The sequence below is a fragment of the Emydura macquarii genome, unplaced genomic scaffold (genome assembly GCF_026122565.2).
Source record: "Emydura macquarii macquarii isolate MOO-44397 ecotype Brisbane River unplaced genomic scaffold, CSIRO-AGI_Emac_v2 contig_3348, whole genome shotgun sequence".
NCBI lineage: Eukaryota > Metazoa > Chordata > Testudines > Chelidae > Emydura > Emydura macquarii.
In genome coordinates, this window is record NW_027133485.1 from 6,183,064 (window position 1) to 6,203,771 (window position 20,708).

At 51.5% G+C, this 20,708-nt stretch overlaps 1 protein-coding gene across 1 annotated transcript; it reads right to left on the reverse strand.

The window, feature by feature from the left end:
- Nucleotides 1–208: 208 nt before the first annotated feature.
- On the reverse strand, nucleotides 209–14,053 carry YARS1 (tyrosyl-tRNA synthetase 1). The gene is given in 15 exon segments (XM_067533848.1): nucleotides 209–1,741; nucleotides 2,792–2,933; nucleotides 3,207–3,400; nucleotides 4,448–4,545; nucleotides 5,133–5,268; nucleotides 6,452–6,507; nucleotides 6,510–6,536; nucleotides 7,123–7,258; nucleotides 7,629–7,721; nucleotides 8,257–8,337; nucleotides 8,763–8,892; nucleotides 9,849–10,024; nucleotides 10,217–10,363; nucleotides 11,090–11,180; nucleotides 13,904–14,053. Coding segments are annotated over 14 exon segments (1,584 nt in total). The 5' UTR covers nucleotides 11,147–11,180; nucleotides 13,904–14,053; the 3' UTR covers nucleotides 209–1,630.
- Between the last annotated feature and the right edge of the window lie 6,655 nt (nucleotides 14,054–20,708).

The following is a 20,708-nucleotide window of genomic DNA, read 5'->3' on the forward strand; positions in this document are numbered from 1 at the left end:
CCTCTCCCGCTCAAAGGGGTTAACCCCCTCGCCGCTGCCACCTGCTCACGTAGTGCCCATCCTGGAGCTGTCTCGGCCGTTCGCGTGGCTGCCCTCGCTGCCCTGGGCTGGACGAGGGACGGGACGAGCCCAGCATAGGCGTGCCCTTGCTCTCACTGTGCCGCTATCCCCACACGAAAGCAGCAGTAGCCTCTACTGCTGCCAACGGCTCTAGCTTCTCCCCAGGCAAACCCTGCCCCAGGCAGGGGCTTGGTAACAGGCTCTGGGGCAGAGCCTTCAACAGCCGGGCTAGGCCAGAGAGCTGGTTCCAGCTGAGGGGAGCCTGGGCAGCATCAGTCTAAGGCCGGAGGACAGGACTCCATTAAGATCCAGGGCTGCTGGTGGCTCCCGTAAACCAGCCCCCTCCCCTCAGCCTGACACTTGCAGGGGTTGTAACAATGACAGGCGATGTCAGATCCGGCAACATCTGCCTGTCAGTGCACTTGGCAGTGGGCTAGGCCTCAGCACAGGGAAAGAACGGGCTGGAACTCCCCTCCCACGCCCAGGGCAGGCCCCGGCCTAGGCTGCTCCTTTCGGGGGAGAGGACTCAGAGCTCCAGGGCTGGCAGGCAGAAGGGGGCACGCAGAGTAGCTAATCCTGCCCCCACTGTCTAAGCTCTGGCTGTGGCCCTGCTGCTGCGAGCCAGTCCCATCCCCCACTGCACACGCCTCAGTCAGTTTGACAGTTTATTAGGGTTCACAACAATGATGATTTCAGATCCCGCACCAAGGGGGAGTTCCCCCCCTGCCACGCCATGGGCTGAGCTCACCCGGCTCATCTGCAAGCCCAGCCAGGCTTGTTAGAGCAGCCGCAACTCTCTGGAGAGCCTGGCGTGCCCTCCGCAGGCCCATCCCCCAAGTCTTTGCTGTTTAAGCCACGCACGCAGCGTGTGGGTGGCCGAGGCAGAGGCAGGGGTATGGTCATGGTCACTGGACGGGATGCCCTGCAGTCACTCCTCCCGTTATGCACTTCAACAACAATTCTTCCCATGAAATATGTGCATTTAAAATGGCCAGAGCTTTCCCCCAGCAGCAGCTGCCAGTCAGGATTCGAGCCAGGTCCACTGCAGAGTTCAAAGCCACTGGGATCCTCCCCCAGAGAACCAGCGAAATCACCGGTACAGATGACAGCCTGTGCCTTTAAAACCACAGCATCGCCCCTGCTTCAGACACCTCAGGAGAGCTGCAGGGAGGAGAACTCGGGAAATCGACAACAGGTTCCAGCCCTAGCTGCTCTGGATGTGCAGGAGCTACCCGGCCCCCCTGTGCTTGGCCTTCTCCAGAGATCGGCTGGCTGGAACAGGCCCCTGGCAGCTCCAAGGGAGACAGGCTGCTTCTGGAGGCGGGTTCTCCACCAAGCCTACCCCCCCCTTCAGCTGCAAGATGTGTACCACCTACCCCTCCCTTCCCCCTGCAAACTCAGACTCAGAGCCCCACGTGCTTTGGGCTGAAGCTCTCCCACGAAAAGGCATGCTGCAGTGGGGAGCGCGCCCCCTGTGGCAATCGTGGTGGAGGTTGGGGGAAGAGAACCCAAAATGGAGCAGTGGATGACAGCAGGTGAGGAGAGGACACGGGGGACGGCCTGGCCCTGGTTAACTGATGTTCCCGCCCTTCAGTGTTTTACATGAGACATTCCCCAGCTTGGTCATGAAATTCTTCTGCTTCCACTGGGCGACACAGTCCTCAGAGATCCGGAAGTCAGCCTGGGGAGAGGCAGGTGGGGTGGTGTCAGATGGGCTAGCTAATGCCTGTTCTCCCGTTGCACCTGCAGCCCAGGGCGTTGAGGCCGGGAATCCTTGTTTGGGGCCCCCCACCCCTCAAATCCCTGGTGACAAGGAGGGAGCGCCAGCTAAAGGTCTAACAGGGTATGACGCCTTGTGACTCACATTAAGGGCAAAGGGACCCCTTAAACCTCACTATAGGTGCCACTGGTGACGCTGCCGGGGGAGGAAGGAGGGCCTGCAGATCCTGCTGTAACACGGTTCTGTCGGTTTTCACCAGATGCCTACATGCTTTCCAAGCAATGAGAGTAGCCCCCTAACCTCCCTACACGATACCCCACTCCATGTTTCATGGGGAAACCGAGACACACAGAAGGGACGTGATTTGCCCAAAACCATGCAGTAAGTGGCAGAGCAGAAAACAATTCGGGAGCTGTGTATCCTCTACCCCTTCTCTGACCACTAGACACTGCCCTTATGTCCCCTCTGTAGGCCCCCCACTGGGGACAGCCTGCCAGCTGCGAGGTAACAGGACCCACTGAGATGGGCTGGGTCTCAACAGGTCTACGCCAATAGCTGCCTTCTTGGTCTACCCCAGGAGTACAATCACCCCCGCCCCACTGCCAGTTAATTGACAGCTGAACCATGACTCCAGCTGGCAGTTGCCTGGCCAGCCAGGATTAGACAGGTTTGTGCCAGCTCTGTTCACCTGCTCCCCGGGCAGGGGCAGAGCACAGGACCAGGAGACTCCGGTTCTAGGCTCCGCTCTGCCCTAACTGTGTGTGACCTCACGTGAGTCACTTTCCTGCAGTCTCATTCTCCCCACCTGGCAAGAGGGGTGACATCCCCATCTCCCGTAGGGGCTGTAAAGCGCTTTGAGAGCCTCCCATGAAGCAGTGAAAGGGCTGGTGTAGGCTGCCCAGGAGATCAGAGGGCTCAGCTGTCAGAGCAGACCAGGCCTCTGACTGCAGAGACTGGGCCCCAGCCGCAGCCAGCACCGGGCACGGGGGACCGGACGCTTCCCCCTCTTACCTGCAACTTCTCAAAGACTCTCCTCTTGGGTTTGAGCTCGTCGTCAGGCTGCCCACTCTTGTACCCTTCCACGTAGACACGCTCCCCCGGGCAGGAGCCTGCTGGCGGGTCCAGGGGCTCCACCTGACGGGGCTCCCCCACGCTGCAGAGCAACACAGGAGGGGGGAGTGACCAGCTGGGACTTTGAAGAAGGAGCCTGGCCTAATCCTCCCCACCCAGGGAACAGGACAAAGAGCCAGGGGTCAACGGGAAGCCCGGATGTAGTGGGTGGTGATGGGGGAGGGAGGGGTCAACGGGGCAAAGCTGCCACACCCCACCCTACTTGGGCCTCTCTCCTCCTGCTCCATATGGAAAACAAGCCACAATGCAGCCTTATCAATCACCCCCGCTCTCCCCTCCCCCCGCACGCCCTCACCTGGAAGCACAGAGCAGCATGGCCTGGGACTCCACTCCCCGCATCTTCTGGGGCTTCAGGTTGCACAGCAGCACCACCAGCCTGTCCTGCAGCTGCTCCTTCGGCACAAACTGCACCAGGCCGCTGACCACCGTCCGTGGCTCAGGCTCGCCCACATCAATCTTCTCCAGGTACAGGCTGTCGGCGTCAGGGTGCTGCCAAAGCAAATGCCAGCGCAGTTACAGCAGAGAAGCAGGGGACGGGCACCCTGCGAGAAGCGGGGACTGAGCGCGCGCACAGGCAGGATGGTGCCTGCGTGGTTTGCGAATGCACTCCGGCTGAGCGTCATCAAATGAGATTACGAGGAGAATGTAATAACTGCCTGGCTCATCCAGTCCAGGATCCAACAGGACCGGTGCTAGCTGCTTAGGGGACAGGTCTCATCTCTACAACACTACCCCACTAATGAAGAGTTTTGGGGAGCCGGGAATTTCTCCCTGACCTCAGAAGATCACCTGAGGGGACTGAAGCCTCATGATCACCAGCCCTGGTAATTTGATTTGGTGAGTCCTGTGCCGCGTGACTGCAGCGAATGTCTTCATTTGTTAAAGCATCTGATCTTTTTGTTTAAACTAAGTTATTCACCTGAAAGGCTTGCAGAAGAGAGTCCCACAGGTTAGCCTCGCTGTGTTAATAGCGCAGAGCCGTGTACGGGAAAGCACACCTCCCACACCATCTCTGCTCCAACACTCATCCCATTCAGACACAGCAGGACAACATTTCTAGAGCCCCAGCCCCCCCTCACTCAGCCGAGTTTAACGGAAGGTAAGGCCCATTTGCCAACACCTGGTGAGCTCATTTAGCTTTGATAATTAAACAGCTCCATGGAGAAAAAACTGCCATCTAATGTGTTACCAAACCCCTGCCCCCAGATCAGTCACAGGAGGACCCTCTTCTGGTACCAGGCAGCCCAGAGACAGCATTTTGGGGCTCCTGGCGGATAGACCCAGTTACTGATATCATTGCTTCCCACACCCGGTCCTCCCGTATGGGGACTTTCCAGGCACAAGGCTCTCAGAAACCCACCGCGAGGTGCTGCTCCTGCAGAACCAACCTGTAGCTGAGAATGCAGAGAGACCAGCCTGGATGGATTTCTGCCAAGCCTGGACGGATTTACTTTCTGTGCAAAGCACTGTGTGCCCCTCCCTTTCTCTGCCACCTCGGCTCTCCCCGTCACAGGATCCTTTCTAAAGCATCGGTACCTTTTCTACGCTGATCACTTTGCCAACACGGATGTCCAGCTGGGACGGGACCACGTCCTCAGGGTTTGAATTCTTGGTGGAGTTTTTCACTGAAGCCTCTGCAGGTGCAAAAGACAGAGTGAAACCAGCCTGCTTGGAGAGGAGTCATGTGCCGAGCCATGAGTGAAGGTGCGTTTGCGGAAGGGGTGCAGGCACTGAGAACCTGAACTCTGGCCAGCCAAGGGTCACCGTCTCTGGTTTGCCAGGAGCACCCAATTCATATACAAATCAAGCAGGCTGCAGCCACCCTCATCTCTCACACAGCCTATGGGGACCACAGGTCCCAGCATGCAGTGCTCCAACTTGACTGCAGATTGGCCAGAGATGAAGCATTGCATGCTGGGAGCTGTAGTCTCTGGGGTAGGCCCATAGGCCATTCTTTCATCACCCCTCATTGCTGGAGGCAATCCAAGTCAGATGTGAGAGCCGCTGGCCAAGGAGAGGCAGGAAGAGGAGCTGCATTAGGCAGCTAGGCCGTGGCCAGTATCACCCAGACTCAGAGCTGCCCCTGGTCACTGCTGCCTTGCAATTCAAGTTCCAGAATTTCTTCCATTTGCTCTTGGCCCCACTTGAAGGACACCTCTCCCTGGGCCAGCCCTTCGTGACAAGGTCCCCCCACCCTTGGAAGCTCATGGCATGTGCTTACTGGCTTTGAATGGATCAGGATAGGCTGCACTGGTCAATTTCTTCAGTTCTGGGGTGTTGAACTTCTCTCTAATGGGGTCGAGCAGCTTGTTCAGGGCCACTTCCACAGAGTTCTTCAGGTCCCCCGGGTGCACGACCTGCCACATGAACAAAGAAAAGGAGGAGATTTTCTCTGGGGCATGGGGAGAAGTGGACTGGAAGGGAGGAGCAGTTTCCTGTGACTCTGCCCTGCCCATTTAGACAAACACGGAATTGAAAGCTATAAGGAGGGGCAGCCACAGTGGCTTACACTGCCAGAGTTAATGGGATCACATGCTAATCAGGGCAGGGCTGGGTCACTTGCTGGATGTGAGACCCGCCCCTCTAGGAATAGCTGCAGGCTGTGGGATGGGTGACTGCAATGTTCTCCTGTGAGTCAGTGCAATACCCAATACACCTTTGTGGTGCTATGGGACACTGTGCTACCAGAGATGTAAAACTGAAGTCCTGCCCATTTCGAGATCTCATGGTATTTTTCCCTCCCCGATAGCAAAGAGCTGGGACATTACCCCCCTCATTCTGGTCAGATTCCAGCTTTGGTAATGACGTTCTGTCTCCCTAAAACTTTTCCCCGAGTCTTAAACTGGAAACAATATTTTTCTCCACTTCTTATCCTACACTACTGGGCATTGTTGCTCTGCGCTGTTGAACAGCCAATGTTTTCCCACCCAGAGATGGTTGCATTTCCCTAGGAGTGGTTTGTATATTGCTAAATTTGTAGGATGATTAGAGATGAAAGGCACTGCCTAAGAAATAGAAGATTAACAGCTAACCAGAGGTCCCCAAACTGTGGGATGCGCCCCGCCCCATCGGGGGCACAGTGGGGCCTAAGCCAGCCCCCATAGGAGGTGGGAAGGCAGCGCTAGCCAGCCCCAGCTCCGCTCCCACCCCTGGCTCGGGGCCCAGTTCTGGCCCAGCCATGGCCCGCTCCTCGAGGGGTGGGGGGAACAGAGGTAAGTGGGGGGCGCAACGTAAAAAGTTTGGTGACCACTGAACTGGACCTACAGGCAGGCAGGCAACTCAGGCTACAGGGAAGTTACCCAAACTAGCAGGAATAATGTTTCCCAAGGGTACCGCACCAGCCACTGACCGTCTGGGTGCTGCTGGCCTCCCTGACTCGCACCATCACGGCACTCGCACTGCCACACTCACTGGGCTAAAAACTGCCCTTACTGATGCCCAGTGCAACCCGACAGACTTGCATGTGATGTAAGAGGTCAACATTTGCCCCACTACTCCAGGCCTGTGGCAGAGGAAACAGCACCCCTGCCCCCACGTTACCTCAGTGGCAAAGTCCTTTTCCAGCTCTTCGTAAGCCGTGTAGGTTTTGTTTCCCCCCATTTTGTGTCTCTCAATATCACAAACTCTGTGAGACAAAGAGGGTTTGGAAGGTCAGATTCACCCAGATGAAGGCAAACCCCCCCCCAGCACCTCCCCCACTCTAATAACCCCCACTCCCTCCCCGCCCCACCACCAATGAGGGGTATTGCAGCAGAGACCAGAAAAGCTCATGTCATTGCTATGAGCGGATGGTGTCTGCTTTCTGGCTCTGGGAGTGAGGAGGGCAGCACGCCAGGCTCTGGAGCACGTGGCGGGGTGTTGGCTTACGATGCAGAGCACAGGCAATTTACGCGATGACACGTGTCGGTGGGAAACGTCACGTCAGGCACAAACCAAGCGGGAGCACGGCTTGCTAGTTCGCGAGCGATGCAGTTACAAAGACAGCGATGCAGTTTGAGCCGGACTGACAATCGCGCATTTGTGGGTTATATAAACTAACGTGCTAAAAGTTGGTCGGGCCACGGTCCGGGTGGCCCACTCTGTTCCCCAGCCTACAACACAGAGAAACACGCTCACTTTCATGCCTCTTGCCTACATTTAAGCAACGTCGCCCAGCAAGGGCTGTTGATGAAAGAGAGCGCCCCCAACCTCTCCAGGGCAGAGACAGTCACCTGACTTGAGTGGGAAGAGGACGTGCTTGATGAAGGACAGAACTCCGTTGTTCTCCACGTTCCCCGGCTCACAAAAAGCCTTCTTCAGCTTCTTCTTCACATCCTCCTTCCGATCCAGCAGATCGATCTTTGATTCCTAGGGCGTGGGAGGAGATGAGGAGACCTGAGAGCTGAAACCGGAAGCACGCCGTGATCCTGCACTATTTTAGCACTACCATGGAAGTGGAGGAGTTTTACTTTAGCCCAGTTGTAGAGTTCAGCCCTCTGCAGCCGAGCTACCTGCATTGGCGCTCCAAGGGCAGCTCTCTCTGCTCTGGGGCACTCAACATCTTTCCCTACCTCCGCCCCAGGTGAGGTGAGGTGCCACCTCTCTCAAACCACCGCCAGGAGTAAGGAGAGAGGAGGGCACCTTTCTCAGGCGGTGGAGATCCAGGACTTAGCCTGTCACCCCTTGCAGGATTGCCGTGCAGACCGATGGCAAAGAGCGTCACAGTTCATGAACCAACCTCTTCTGAAGAGCTCATCTTGCTGCCTGTCAGCCCTGGCACCATTGGGTTCATCAAATGGAGGCGCTTGGCATAGCCTAAGGAGGGCAGGTACTAGGGAAGGAAAACAGGGTGTTAACAGTCTAAGCTTCCTCATCTGAAGAGCAGCGTTCCCCACTGGCCCCAGTGCATTCTCCCCCGCTAGTGTCTGGGCTCAAGACATCCTCCAATGCAGAAAGTCAGGCTCAAAAACACATTGCTGAATCCCAATCCTCTCTGCTTGGAGGAGGCACCATTCTCCAGTCAGACCAGCCCCTCTCCCAGCACACACCAGCTGGCGAACTGCAGGGGGGCAGCGAGTGACGGCTGCAGTCGGGTGCTCAGAGAGGAAGGAAAAGCAGTGTCACTGTAAGCCCCAGCAGCATGCACTGATCAAGCCTCCTGGCAGCAAAATCCCTGCCAACAGGGGTAGCAGATACTCTGGGTAGCAGCAGGAACCTGAAAAGAGGTGTGGGGGACCCCACAGATACTCTGCACAAGACAACACTGACCCTCCACCTGCAGGCAAAGTGCGAACAGAGACCTGGAACCAGCCGTCTGGGGGACCCTCTTGCATTTCTGGAAGTTCAAAACAGTCCCCAGTACTAACCTTTTCTGCAAAGGTGAAAATCTTCCTCTGATCCACTCCTCCAAACTGGGCATCAACCTTCAAGTACTCCTCATCCAGGGCCTGTGGGGAGAGCACACCTCTGAGCATGACGCTGCAGCACGAAGTCTCACTCACCCCAGCTGACATCAGACTTTTGGCATTCACACCCTATAGATCCACCCAGCTCTCTGGAGTGGGAATCCCTCCCACACCCTGGCTACGTAGAGATATTGTGAAACTGGTACAAACCACAGTTTAAAAAAAACAAAACCCAAACAACCCCAACACGCCGACCAATCAAACCTCCATCACATTGATGCACTGCACCAACACCAGGTGAAGTCCTGGAAATTTGGGTTGGGCATCAGATCCTCATGCTGATTAGTGTGAAAGTAAATTGGCCCTAATCAGCAGTAGGGGGAAGGGAGCTGTAATTAACCTGGCACATACATTACAGCCTTCCAGGGGAATGTCCCATCAGGTGGCTGCTATTCTCCCCTAGGTACCTGCAGTCCCGGGTAGAGCAGACCGCTCAGCAAAGGGTGCTCCACTTGCTTCACCACCTCTGCTCCAGCCTTCTTGGCATCGTGCTGGGTAACCAGAGAGGAGAGCCTGTAGACGTCCAGAGTGTATTCCCTGGGGGGAGAGAACAGGCCGATACTGCTGCTGGAGCCAGACCAATGGAAACTTCAAACCTTCCTCTTCCATAGCCACAGCACACAAAGGGAGGTGCTGGCTGCAGCTGAGAGATATCAGGTGTGTGGGCCTCCTTCCCCCTTGCTTTCATGAATGACTGTCTCCGGACAGACAGATCCCCCAGCTGGCTCAATAGCCCGCTTAAGAACAAAACATAAGAACAGCCATATAGGGTCAGACTAATGGTCCATCTAGCCCCGTATCCTGTCTTCCGACCGCAGCCAATGCCAGGTGCTTCAGAGGGAATGAACAGAACAGATCAAACCATCATCAAATAATCCATCCTGTCGGCCATTCCCAGCCTCTGGCAAACAGCAATCCCTGCCTATCCTGGCTACTAGCTATTGAGGGACCTATCCTCCAGGAACTTATCTAGTTCTTTTTTGTAGCCCCTTATAGTCTTGGCCTTCACAACATCCCCTGGCAAGGAGTTCCACAGATGGACTGTGTGAAGAAATACTTCCTTTTGTTCATTTTAAACCTGCTGCCTATTAATCTCATCTGGTGACCCCTAGTTTGTGTGTTATGAGAAGAGTAAACAACACCACTTCCTTATTTTATATGTCTAGTTGGGGCTTTGTTTTCCAATGCGCATTGCTTTGCATCTATCAATATTGAGTTTCACCTGCCATTTTGTTGCCCAGTCACCCAGTTGTGTGAGATCCCTTTGTAACTCTTCGCACTAGTCTCCCCCACCCCAGGATTTTGACAAAATTCCTTCGTGGAGCTTGTCAGCAACTGAGATAGTCAAGGGTCACTCCTTCCATGCCACTTGTCCCCTCTCCTCATAGTATCTGTGATATCCCACCCCCAGGCAATCCCTGAAATCCTTAATTTGTCTCAGATGTCAGGAAGACTCCCTGTGAGAGAAGCAGGCTCCCTCCCCCCAAGCTCACTTGCTGAGTTGGTAGTCGGTGCCCCGGATGAATTTTAGCTTGTCCAGAGGCACCCCGATGCTCTCCAGCATGGCCTTGATCACGTTTTCATAGTAGCGGGTGCGCAGCTCCAGCAGGTCCCATGGTGCCTTCATGTTGTCTAGATAGGCATGGAGGTCAGCGAACAATATTGTCACCTGGCACAGAAGGGGAGAGGGCGTTGGGCACATCACGCTGGCTGTCACACAGATAAGAGGCTTTACAGGTTTGTTTATGCCACCCAGCCAGGAGCTGAAGGCATCCTTTACCCTTGACCTCTTTGGGTCTGAAGCACCCCCTGCCTCCCAATGGCCTCCCCAAAGTCTGAACCTCTAGGCTAGAGCAGGTACCTCGCATCCAGCCTTCAGGAAGTCGGCAATCTTGGACATGGGTACAAAGTAGGCTACGTGAGGCTTGCCTGTTGTGGCTGTCCCCCAGTACACCTTCAGATCTCGCTCCTGCAGGATGGCCATCAGCTTATCCTCCCCGAGAACCTCCTGTGAGGAAACCAGAGACTGCATGTTACACAGCACAACAGACTCACTGTACCTGACCCAGCAGAAACCATGACAGCTACGTGAGGAGGAACGTGACACGCTGGGCTCATAGATCTCTAGGAGAGGAAGGACGGTCGTATGGTTAGAAGTCTGGATCATGGGGCTGGGTTTAATACCTGGCTCTCTTGGTCGTTGGGTGAGTTGCTTTGTCTCTCTGTGCCTCAATGTCCTATCTACAGAATAGGGATACTGATATTTATCTACCTGACTGAGATGCTGAGCTGATAAATCCATTCGTGATTGTGAGGCACTTGATGGGCATTATGGAAGAGCCAAGAGATAACAAATAAAAGCCTCTGTAAGCCAGCTCAGTATTCGCCCTATTCTGCAGCTGGGGAAATGGAGGCACAAAGAAGTTAAGGGGCTTCGCAGAGCCAGGAGCCAAGCCCAGAAGTGCAGTTACAACAGAGACCACACAATCGCCTAGGGAGAGGCGAGGGACGCACAATGGGCACCCCAATCCTCCGGTCAACTTATTGGGGCAGAGACTGGTTTTGTGTTCTGGGTCTGTACAGCCCCTGGTGCAGAGGGGTCCCAGGCTATGACGGGGGCTCCTGGGCGCTATACAATACAAATAATAATAATTAGCCTAGGAGAGTGAAGCACGTATCCTTTTGTATTCTCATCTCAGTGACTGCCCAAAGAAGGCCTCTACCCCAGAGGTACCTGCAGGTTCCGGGTGATCAGGTGGCTTTTCTCCTTCGGGGTCAGCTTGTCCTCCATTGTGTCAGTCTCTGATCAGGCAAGTTTTTACAAACTGTGATTAAAAAGAAGACAAGTTACAAGAGGAAAGAGGAGAAGGGAAATCCTCCTGATAACCATAGGGGGAGGACTCCTGGTGTGGTTTCCAGCACAGCCAGGGTAAAGACCCCACTGCCCCTGCACACTGGGAGTGGGCTGTATCAGGCTAAGAGGCCCACTCAGTCAGCGCACACACCCTGCTGGCCTTGTGTAGGGGGGAGGGAAGCGGAGTGGGGTTCACGCCCTTGCTGGTCTCTTGGCACAGCTCACTAGAGGGCACAGGCAAAGCACCTGCCCTGGAGCGGTTCGTACTTTCTGTGTTCATTAAATATCTAGAACCATCCTAGGATCCTGGAAGGGAGGCAGCTCTCCCCATTCGCCTCTCACAGACTGGGGGCAGGGATACTACTCGAGATTCCCCTCTTTATGCATCCCACGATTGTATTAGCTCTTTTGGCCACAGCTTCATACCGGGAGCTCGTGTTCAGCTGATTACCCACCATGACCCTCAAATCTCTCAGAGTCACTGCTTTCCAGGATAGAGTTTCCCATCCTCAAATGTAGCCTGCATTCTTTATTCCTAGATATATGCATTTACATGTGGCCCTATTAAAACACATGTCGTTTGCTTGTGCCCAGTTTACCAAGCAATCCAAATCGCTCTGAATCGGTTACCTGTCCTCTTCATTATTTACCACTCCCCCAATTTGTGTGTGTCGTCTGCAAACTTTATCAGGGATGATTTTATATTTTCTTCCAGGTCTCATTGATAAAATGTTGAATAGCATAGGGCCCAGAACCAATCCCTGAGTGATTCTACTGGAAACACACCCACTTGATGATGATTCCCTGTTTATAATTACATTTTGAAATCTATCAGCCAGTTTTTACTCCATTGAATGTGTGCCATACTAATTTTATATCCTTCTAGTTTTTTTAATTCAAAATATCATGGGATGCCAAGTCAAACACCTTACAGAAGTCTAACTATATTATGTCAGCCCTATTACCTTTATCAACCAAACCTGTAATCTCATTAAAAAAAGATAGCAAGTTACTTTGACAGGATCTATTTTCCATGAACACACGGTGATTTACATTAACTGCATTAACCTCCTTTAATTCTTTATTGAGTGAGTCCTGTGTCAGCCACTCCATTGCCTTGCCCAGGATCAAGGTCAGGCTGACAAGCCTATAATTACCCAGGTCACCCCATTTATCCTTTTTAAGAACTGGCACAACATTAGCTTTCTTCCAGTCTTCTGGAACTTCCACCATATGGTGGGACTATAATCATCTGTTTTTCCCTCTAATACAGAACAGGAATATTTATTGAACACTTTTGCTTTTTTTGCATTATACCTGATAATTTTATCATTTCCGTTGTCAGGATTCTTTTTTGTTCCCAATATATTTGAAAAACTCCATATTGCCCTTAACTCTGCTCGCCATAGATTTCTCTGTGTCCCTTTACTTCCCTAATCAATTTTGTACAATTCCTAACTTCTGATTTATATTCTTTACTATCAACTTCCTCCTCCTCTTTTGATTTTTTCCAGCTGCCTTTACTTCCCCTCTAAACCAGGGGTTTCTTTGTTTTTGTTTTTAACCACTATAGCCTTCTTAGATGGTAGCTTTCTGGATATCTAGGAAGGTGTTAAACGATTCCCAAAATCATCATTCACATTTTTCAGATAAAATTCTTCCTTACAATTGATTTGGCTCATAATTGTTTTCAGCTTTGTGATATTGGCCTTATTAAAGTATCAAGTCTATCTATTACTGGTCTGGACTTCATTCTACTTGCACATTATCAATGTCATCAAGTTGTGATCACTGGTCCCTAAGCTACCCTCGCTTTTTAGCTCCCTGACCAGAACTAAATCTGTTCAGAACTTGATCTGGCAAGGCAAGACCTGACACAGAATTCCTCTGTGCTGGCTGCCACACTTCTTTAATGATGCAATTGTCACATCGCATTTAGAAAACCCCAGGATGCTTTAATACTGGGCAGCATGAGACCTCCCCACATGTCACTCCCACACTGACATGATCGCACAGCTCCCCCTCCCAATCCACTCTAGATATGGACAGACGGACGCTGTCCTCCTGTCCCGGTGTGTGAGTCCCTGGTCTGCAGCAGACACCAGCGAACATCCCGGCTTGTGCTCGACCTGTTTAGACACGGATCCGTGCGCCTTCGAGATCACGGTCGGTGACCCAGAAACAGCAGCTGCCACTTTTTGACAGCGGGCCGCTCCCGGCCCATCCTTCCGAAACAGGACACGCCACATCCCCGCAGCCTGACTCGCCCCGCGGGGGTCAGTCCACGCTCGCACCGGAGTCACTCCCGCTCCCCCGGCTCCGGGCAGGGCAGGGGGGGGGGGTGTGCGGGAGACTCGAGAAATCCCTTCGGCTGCTAGGCGGATTTGTGCCCCCCCCGTCCATGGTACCCCCCCCGCGTCTGTTCGCAGCTCGCCGCCCCCGGACCGCTCCGGCCGGCCTCTGTCCAGGCAGGGGGGTTGGTGTCCCCCCCCCCCCGTCAGCTCAGGGGGAACCGCTCCAGGCTATGCAGCCCCCGCTCTCCCCACAGGCGGGGGCCCCACGCCTCGCACCCAGCCGGCGGGGCGGGACCGGGGACGGTAGCCGGTGCCTGGCAGTGGGGCCCGCCTGGGGCAGGCCGTGGGGGGAGGGGGAAGGGGGAGGGTGACGCGGATTCCCCCCCCCCCCCGCTCTTACCGTGCGGCCCGACCCGCTGCTCCCCGGCGAGGTGTCGCCGCCGCTGCCCTTCACGCCGCTGCCGCCGGCTCCGGGTTGCATCAGCCGCGCGCGACGCTGGTGTCACCGCGCCTCCCCCGGCCCGGCCCGACCACCGCCTCCTTCCGCTGCAAGGACAGGGCGGAGGAGCAGAGCGCAGAGCGCGTCGATGAGGGGCGGGGCCGGGCGCGAGGCTTCGGGAAAGGGAAGGAGGGGGCGTGTCCTCGCGGCGGCTGAGGGCGGGGCCCTGGAACTGGGCGGTGCGTCCCTCCAATGAGCGCGCGGCGGTCGCTCCTCCCATCGGTCTCTGGGGTCGGGGGTGAGATGGCGGCGGGTGAGTGAGTCTCCCCTGAGGGGATGGGGTGGGGGAGGGGAGGAGTCAGCGAACGAGCGATCGATCGATCTATCTCTGAGGGGGAGCCCCACCCCCAGTTGTCCCCCTGAGGTGGACTGTGGCCGGCAGTGGGGGGTCCTGACCCCGACCCCCCCATGTGGGCTGTGACCGGTGTGGGGGGCCCTGACCCCCAACCCCCCCCCCGGTGGGCCCTGACCCCCAACCGTCCCCCCCCCATGTGTGCTGTGACTCGGGGTGGGGGGCCCTGACCCCAACTCCCCCCAGGTGGGCCCTGACCCCCAACCATCTCCCCCTCCTGAGGTTGGCTGTGACCAGGGGGTGGGGCCTGACCCTAACTGGCCTCCCCCCCCGGGCTGTGACCTGAGGGAGCCTTACCTATGTCCCCCCCAGAGGTAAACTCTGACTGGGGGGGGGTGTAGCCAAGGATAATAGACGTCACCTCTAGATCTTAACTATATGTAAAATATGCAAATGAGTGTTGGGACCCCGGGTCTGCAGGTTGAGGCCTGTAAGATTTCAGCTTAGCCGCAGGCCGGAGGAGGGTTGGCAGAAGTAGGCGACCCGGGAATAACCCTGTGCCAGGGAAGGTACAAGATTGCTGTAAAGAATGTGCCAATGGGTGACGGTAGGGGAAATATGCTACCAGGTAGGTCCAGATCCGAAGACACCCAAGTGTAACTTCATGAGAAATTCGGCAGTAACTGCAGCTTACCAGGGAGACTTCTTTACAGAGGTGCATAATGAGACTAGGGGGAACTAAGGGATAGCCAGTGAGAAATGGGGCACCCCTAAATGAGTGGGGTGTGGAAGTATGCATGGGGGGAGGGAAGAGGTTGGGAGCCTTATGCATATGTCTAAGCCTTAGCGGGTGTAACTGTGACTCAGAACAAAAGGTGTTAGCCAGCCAGTTGGGTGTGTAGATATGGGGAGAGGCTAGGATGGTAACCACTGGTGGTGGTGGTGGTGATGAGGAAGATAATCACTGACTCTCCACAGCTAAACACTTCATTGACCATTGTGACCTAAGAGATTGGTTGGTTGATTAGCCACCAATCCATCAATAAGGCTACGAGGGACACTGCCCCCTGCCCACTCCTGAAGGGCTCTGACTCAGGGTGGCAATGCCCCCAACTTCCCCCATCTCCCAGAGGTGGACTCTGACGGGGGGAGGAGGGCACTGATCTTAACTGCCCCCTGCCAGGCACTGACCCTCCCTCCCCCTTCCCGATTGCCCCAAATAGAATGTCATCTATAGGCACTAAATGCCCACTATTTTAGAGATCTCTGCTCCCCAGGCAGGGTCTGATTTGAAGGAAGACTTCTTTCCTCCTACCTTGTAAGTGGGGAGTTGCTCTCCATGGCAGAGATTGCTTATGGGAGTGGGAAACACTGCCCACCTAAGTGGGTAAGTGATGGCTCCACTGATGCCCTCCTCCACTGGGGTGTTTTCCACCATGTGTGGTTTGGCCTCTGGCACTAACTGCCACCCACCCTGGGTGAAGGTGGGGAAACCAGTCCAGTCCAGTTCCTTCTCCTTAGTGAGGAAGGGGAGTAGAGAGGTGAACATTCTTCTGAATTCCCTGCTTAATGAGAGAGCCCCCAAAATGGAGTCGCAGAGGAATTTTCCCATTCCCTGATGTTCGTGTAGGAGACGCAAATTTCCCTTTAAAGGGAGGGAAGAGGGAGCTGGGGTCGGAGATGTACAAGCCAACAATTTCCGAGTTATCCCAACATTGGAAGTGAGTGGAAACTGTTTATATATTTTGTGTGTGTGAATTTCTGCGTAAGAAATGGCTTGGGTAATGTAAGACAGACGTGTTACCTTGAGTGGACTCTAAAAACAGAAAATAAACCTGGATGTCATATTTCAACCTTGAGGGTGCCTTTAGAAATGAGGGAAAAGCTGGTAGAAGGAGAGGTGGAAAATCAGGTATTTAATTGGAAGAAGGCAGAGGAGAGGCTCAAGGCAAATGAGTGATGATGATGTAGGGGCTATTCAGATGAAAGGAAAACTAAAGAGGGAGAAGGTGTAGTTTAGAAAATGTGTTAAATTAAAAAAATATGTAGAAATTAGGCTAAGTATGGCAGAGTACAGAAAATTGAGCTTGTTAGTGGGAGTAAAAGTTAGAGATAAGTTGGAGACAGAAAGATGGGAAAATGGATGGTAGCAAGGACACGACCCAGGGTTATGTTGCGGTTATAACTGGTTTTAGCAGAGTTTTAATGAGTGTTTTTGAGAATTTGGAATGTTTTATTAAAATGCTATCTATACTGATAGGATGGAAAGTAAATTGGTACAAATGTTAATTTATTGACCCTTTACATTACACATTATTTAAAGAGGTGGCAGAATGTGAATGCGGTAATAGGTTTAATGTTAATTGATATTTTAATGGGTAACCGAAGGAGTAGGCTTGCTAACTTGGGGAAGCTCTGATTAACACCAAAAGAGTACTGTTAGGTTACCTGATTATAAAGCTATGCTTCATTTTGTTGTCCGTGGACTCAATCGCCTCATACACCATTCTATCTTTGAATGTGAGTATAATTGTAGTACCCGTGTAAATGGTAATTGTATGACTGTTTGCTTAACTAATATTTTTTCTCTTAAATAAGTTCTGTTGTTCAAAGTGTCATCCAGGGTCCACCACTAAATTAAATTGTCTGTAAGTAACCTAGAGCCTTGAACCTGAAAACTGTTTGGTTTATTATATCCTTACCGTTAACAATTTAATATTAATTGGGAACATTTAAAAATCAAGGTTACAAAGGCTAATAGGTATTTAGAGAGGGAAATAAGCTAGTAAAAATGTATGACTAGAACTGAAGTCCAGGCAAGGGGTCTGAGGGCCATTGAGCTGCATGTAGCTTTGAAGTAAAGGAGTAGGATTTCACTTTATACAGCTACAGTATTACAATGAGATATCCCAGTCCACATCAGTATTTGATATTTTTACATCTCATCTTTGCTCTCCAAGTTTACCAGCAGCTAACATCCTGCAAATGTCTCTTCCAATCTGTTTCTTGCATTGCTAGGACCTAGAGAGATTGAGTCTTGAAACATTTTTTTTAAACTTTGTCCAATAGAAGGTGCCCCCTACAACTTAAAGCATGGTTCTATTCTGAAAATGGCCTCTTCTAACTCAGTAGACTCATGCCTTGTGGGTATTCAGTCAGGTCTTCTTTATTAACTAATAAGTTTATTATTTACTTCAGTTAGTCCTGCAGAGCCAATGCAGCTCGGGGACAAGGAGCTGGATTCTGCTCTGGTTCACGCATCAACAATAGCATTGTTACTTAAATTCTGATGATGTGCGAGTCAGAAAGCACAGTACCCAGGTTGGCTTTTGGTTGGAAAGGTGAGTCAGTAGGGATGGTAGTTCAAGAAATGATCTTTATCTTATAAACTGAGCATGTAAACTTGTTTGAACATGTTTTTTTTTAACACAGTTCTAGTAAAATCTTTGATAGCTTCTCTATGTTCTACTATTTCAAGGATTTATTGATGTAATTGAGTACCCCACCACAGAGCAATATTCTGCAGGGCCCAAACCAATTTTTAGCTTCCTTTTATTTGACTTGTTTCTTCTGTTAAAATATTTGTATCTGAATTGCAAAACTATGCAAGTACTGACTGGTGGGTACCTGCACCAGATCAGTCTTTTGCCTTTCCCTTTTTCCTCTGTATATGTGGCTGCTGCTTTCTTTCCTGCGTTTGGAATGTCATTCTGGAAAAGCCTCAGACTGCTATGTAACAGGAAGCATTCGAAGCAGCAGGGCTGCCTGATTTTCTCTTCTGTATAGGGTAGCTCCCTAACAAACCCCTTCTCATTAGACCCAGTAAGCAGGCAAACCAATAGAAAGTGGGACGAATATGGATAAAAGATGTTTCTTTAACCCAGTTGGTCAAAGGGGGCAGAAAGTACCTCCCTGAGACTCACTGATTGAAGAGAATCAGATAAATACTGGGTTCCCTGACTAAGATTTTCTTACAGAATAAGAGTTTAAGAAAATATGAAATCAGGAGATGCTTAGCAAAACTACTACAGGTTTCGTTTGTGGGGTGTTGGCTAATGAGGCCTATATGTAATGTGTTTCTATCGTCTCCTCTTTTATAATAAGTATATGTATTTGGTCTAGTAGATATCATATGGGGCTAGCCATCTGCATGGCAGACATAGGAAGATGGCGGAGTTTTTGGGGTTCTCAATCTATTTACCATTGTGGGACACATATGCACTCTCTGTGTTACATGAGCCACATCCACACAAGATCAAGATATATATATATATATATATAACCTGTATAGCCCTGAGGACGTCATGTGGGCTGCAGCTATGTGCCAATTGAGCCGCAAGCAGTCTGCGGGTTGAGAATCATTGAGTCACTTTGTTATTGTGTAGCCATAGACCTGGCTCATCTTTATTATATTCAGTTGTAATGCAAAGAACATTAGCTTAAACAAGTTAGCGTAAGTATGGTCAGGTATAGTAGGCCTGCAACACTTGGCATAGATAAATGACTTCATGGTTACCCTTAGATTTTGGGGAACTAGGAATAGCTTGTTCAATGGCAGGAGTTGAAACCTAATGAATGGCAAATGTCAACCACAGGAACATGGAAATGATAACCACCAACCTACTTGAGCAAAAAGTGACAGCTATGATAATGAGCTAAATGTCATTAATATGTATTAATATGCTAATTTATAGGATAGGTGCACCCCAATATTATGAGGGTAAGGAAGTTAGATTTGGGCATGGAAGGTTGAGTAGTAGTATGAATATTCCTGATAGTGTTCAGGCCCTATAATGGGGCAAGCGACCATGCAGTATTAGTGCACTTTTGCATCATTTGACCCCTCAGTGTTATTGTTCTGTACCATCAGTCTGGGCATTGAGGAATCTGGATCATTGGACTCATTGGCATGCCATAGACAGAGCTGGTTCTTTGTCTTTTACCAGGCCCTCAAGGAAGGGTGTAAGTATGCAAATCTAAGAGCATATACTAAGAATGACACCACAGATACTCCCAATACTGTATTATTCTGATCTGTTTATGTGGCTCGGCGCTTTCCTGGCTTCGTTACTGATCCCAGTAAAAATCTCTAAGGCTTTGCTTTGCCCTCAGCATAAGTGTCCTTGCCTTTCCCCTTGAGGTTCCCGACAAGACATTGAACTCAGTGGTTTTAGTTCTGGGTAGCCTGATTCTGGGACCAGAATCCTAGTACCTTCTGCTCAACTGGCAATCAATATATATATATTTATTACCTTCATTATTTAACCTTTTTGTGTGTCTGTTTTCTTATCTAAAAATGGCATATGGATATGTTATCTCACTGGAGAGGTAGGAAAGGTTTGTGTGGGGAAAAGCCTCTGACCCCAGAAGGCTTTGCCCCCGCTTAGCATAACGTTAGGGTGTTTAGGGGTTAATTAAAAGTTAAGTAGATGGGTCAGATAGGATGTGTTGTGGTCGAGTGTAACGGAAGCAGATGTCTGCAGCGGGCACCCTGCGGCACGCGAAAGGCTTTATGCAAGTAGGGAACTGCGAGTATTAAAAATGTGGAAACTGGAACGCGAATGTACCAATTCAGGATCCGGTAAAACTAATTCAGGATCCGGTAAAACTAATTCAGGATTCGGTAAAAACTAAATAAAAGCTAGAGTCTCAAACAACTCCGGCATCTCTGCGACCAGATGTGACCCAGAGCGGTACCTCTCTCGCAAGATCCCTGAGCCGATGATGACCCAGTCAATTCGCGACTGATGCTTTGCCGAGATCGATCTCAAATGCTGAGGAAGTGGTAGACCACCAAAGAGATAAAGGGTGAGTCCGAACAGGCCTTTACGACCCCCGGTAGGGTGGAGGTCAGCAGGAGGGACCCGCAGAAAGATAGACATAGGTCAGGTCGTTCATTGAGAAAAGCTTGCCTTACGATCGGGAAGGCCAAACCCTTGGCAACCGAAGCATAGGAAGCTGTTCAGGTATAGGTCAGAAATTAGACTCCAACCTATATATTGGAAATTTGGTTAAAACCAAAGTTACGGTCTAGGGAAGATAGTGCTTAATCTTAGCTTTTTGCTAGCATCTTATTTCTGTTGTTGTGTTCTTAATAAATAACAAATGATTTGGTTCACCATCGGTTTTGCCATCGGATTTATTGGGTTTTTTTAGGAGTAATTGAACTCCTTTATATTTGTTGTAAACCGAAAAAACAGGAAGAACAAGAGGTCTTGTTTAACAACTTTGGAGAACCATCGGGGGAGATTTAAGGGGAAAAGAATCTCTGGGAAACATTTCCTTAAAACAGGGAGACACTGGTATCAAATTGACTTTAGGGATGGACGATCCATAAGGGGAGTACGGGAGGGACTAACTGGATTCAGTAATTGGAAATACATTGACCTACCACTCTGGTTAGCACTACAATGA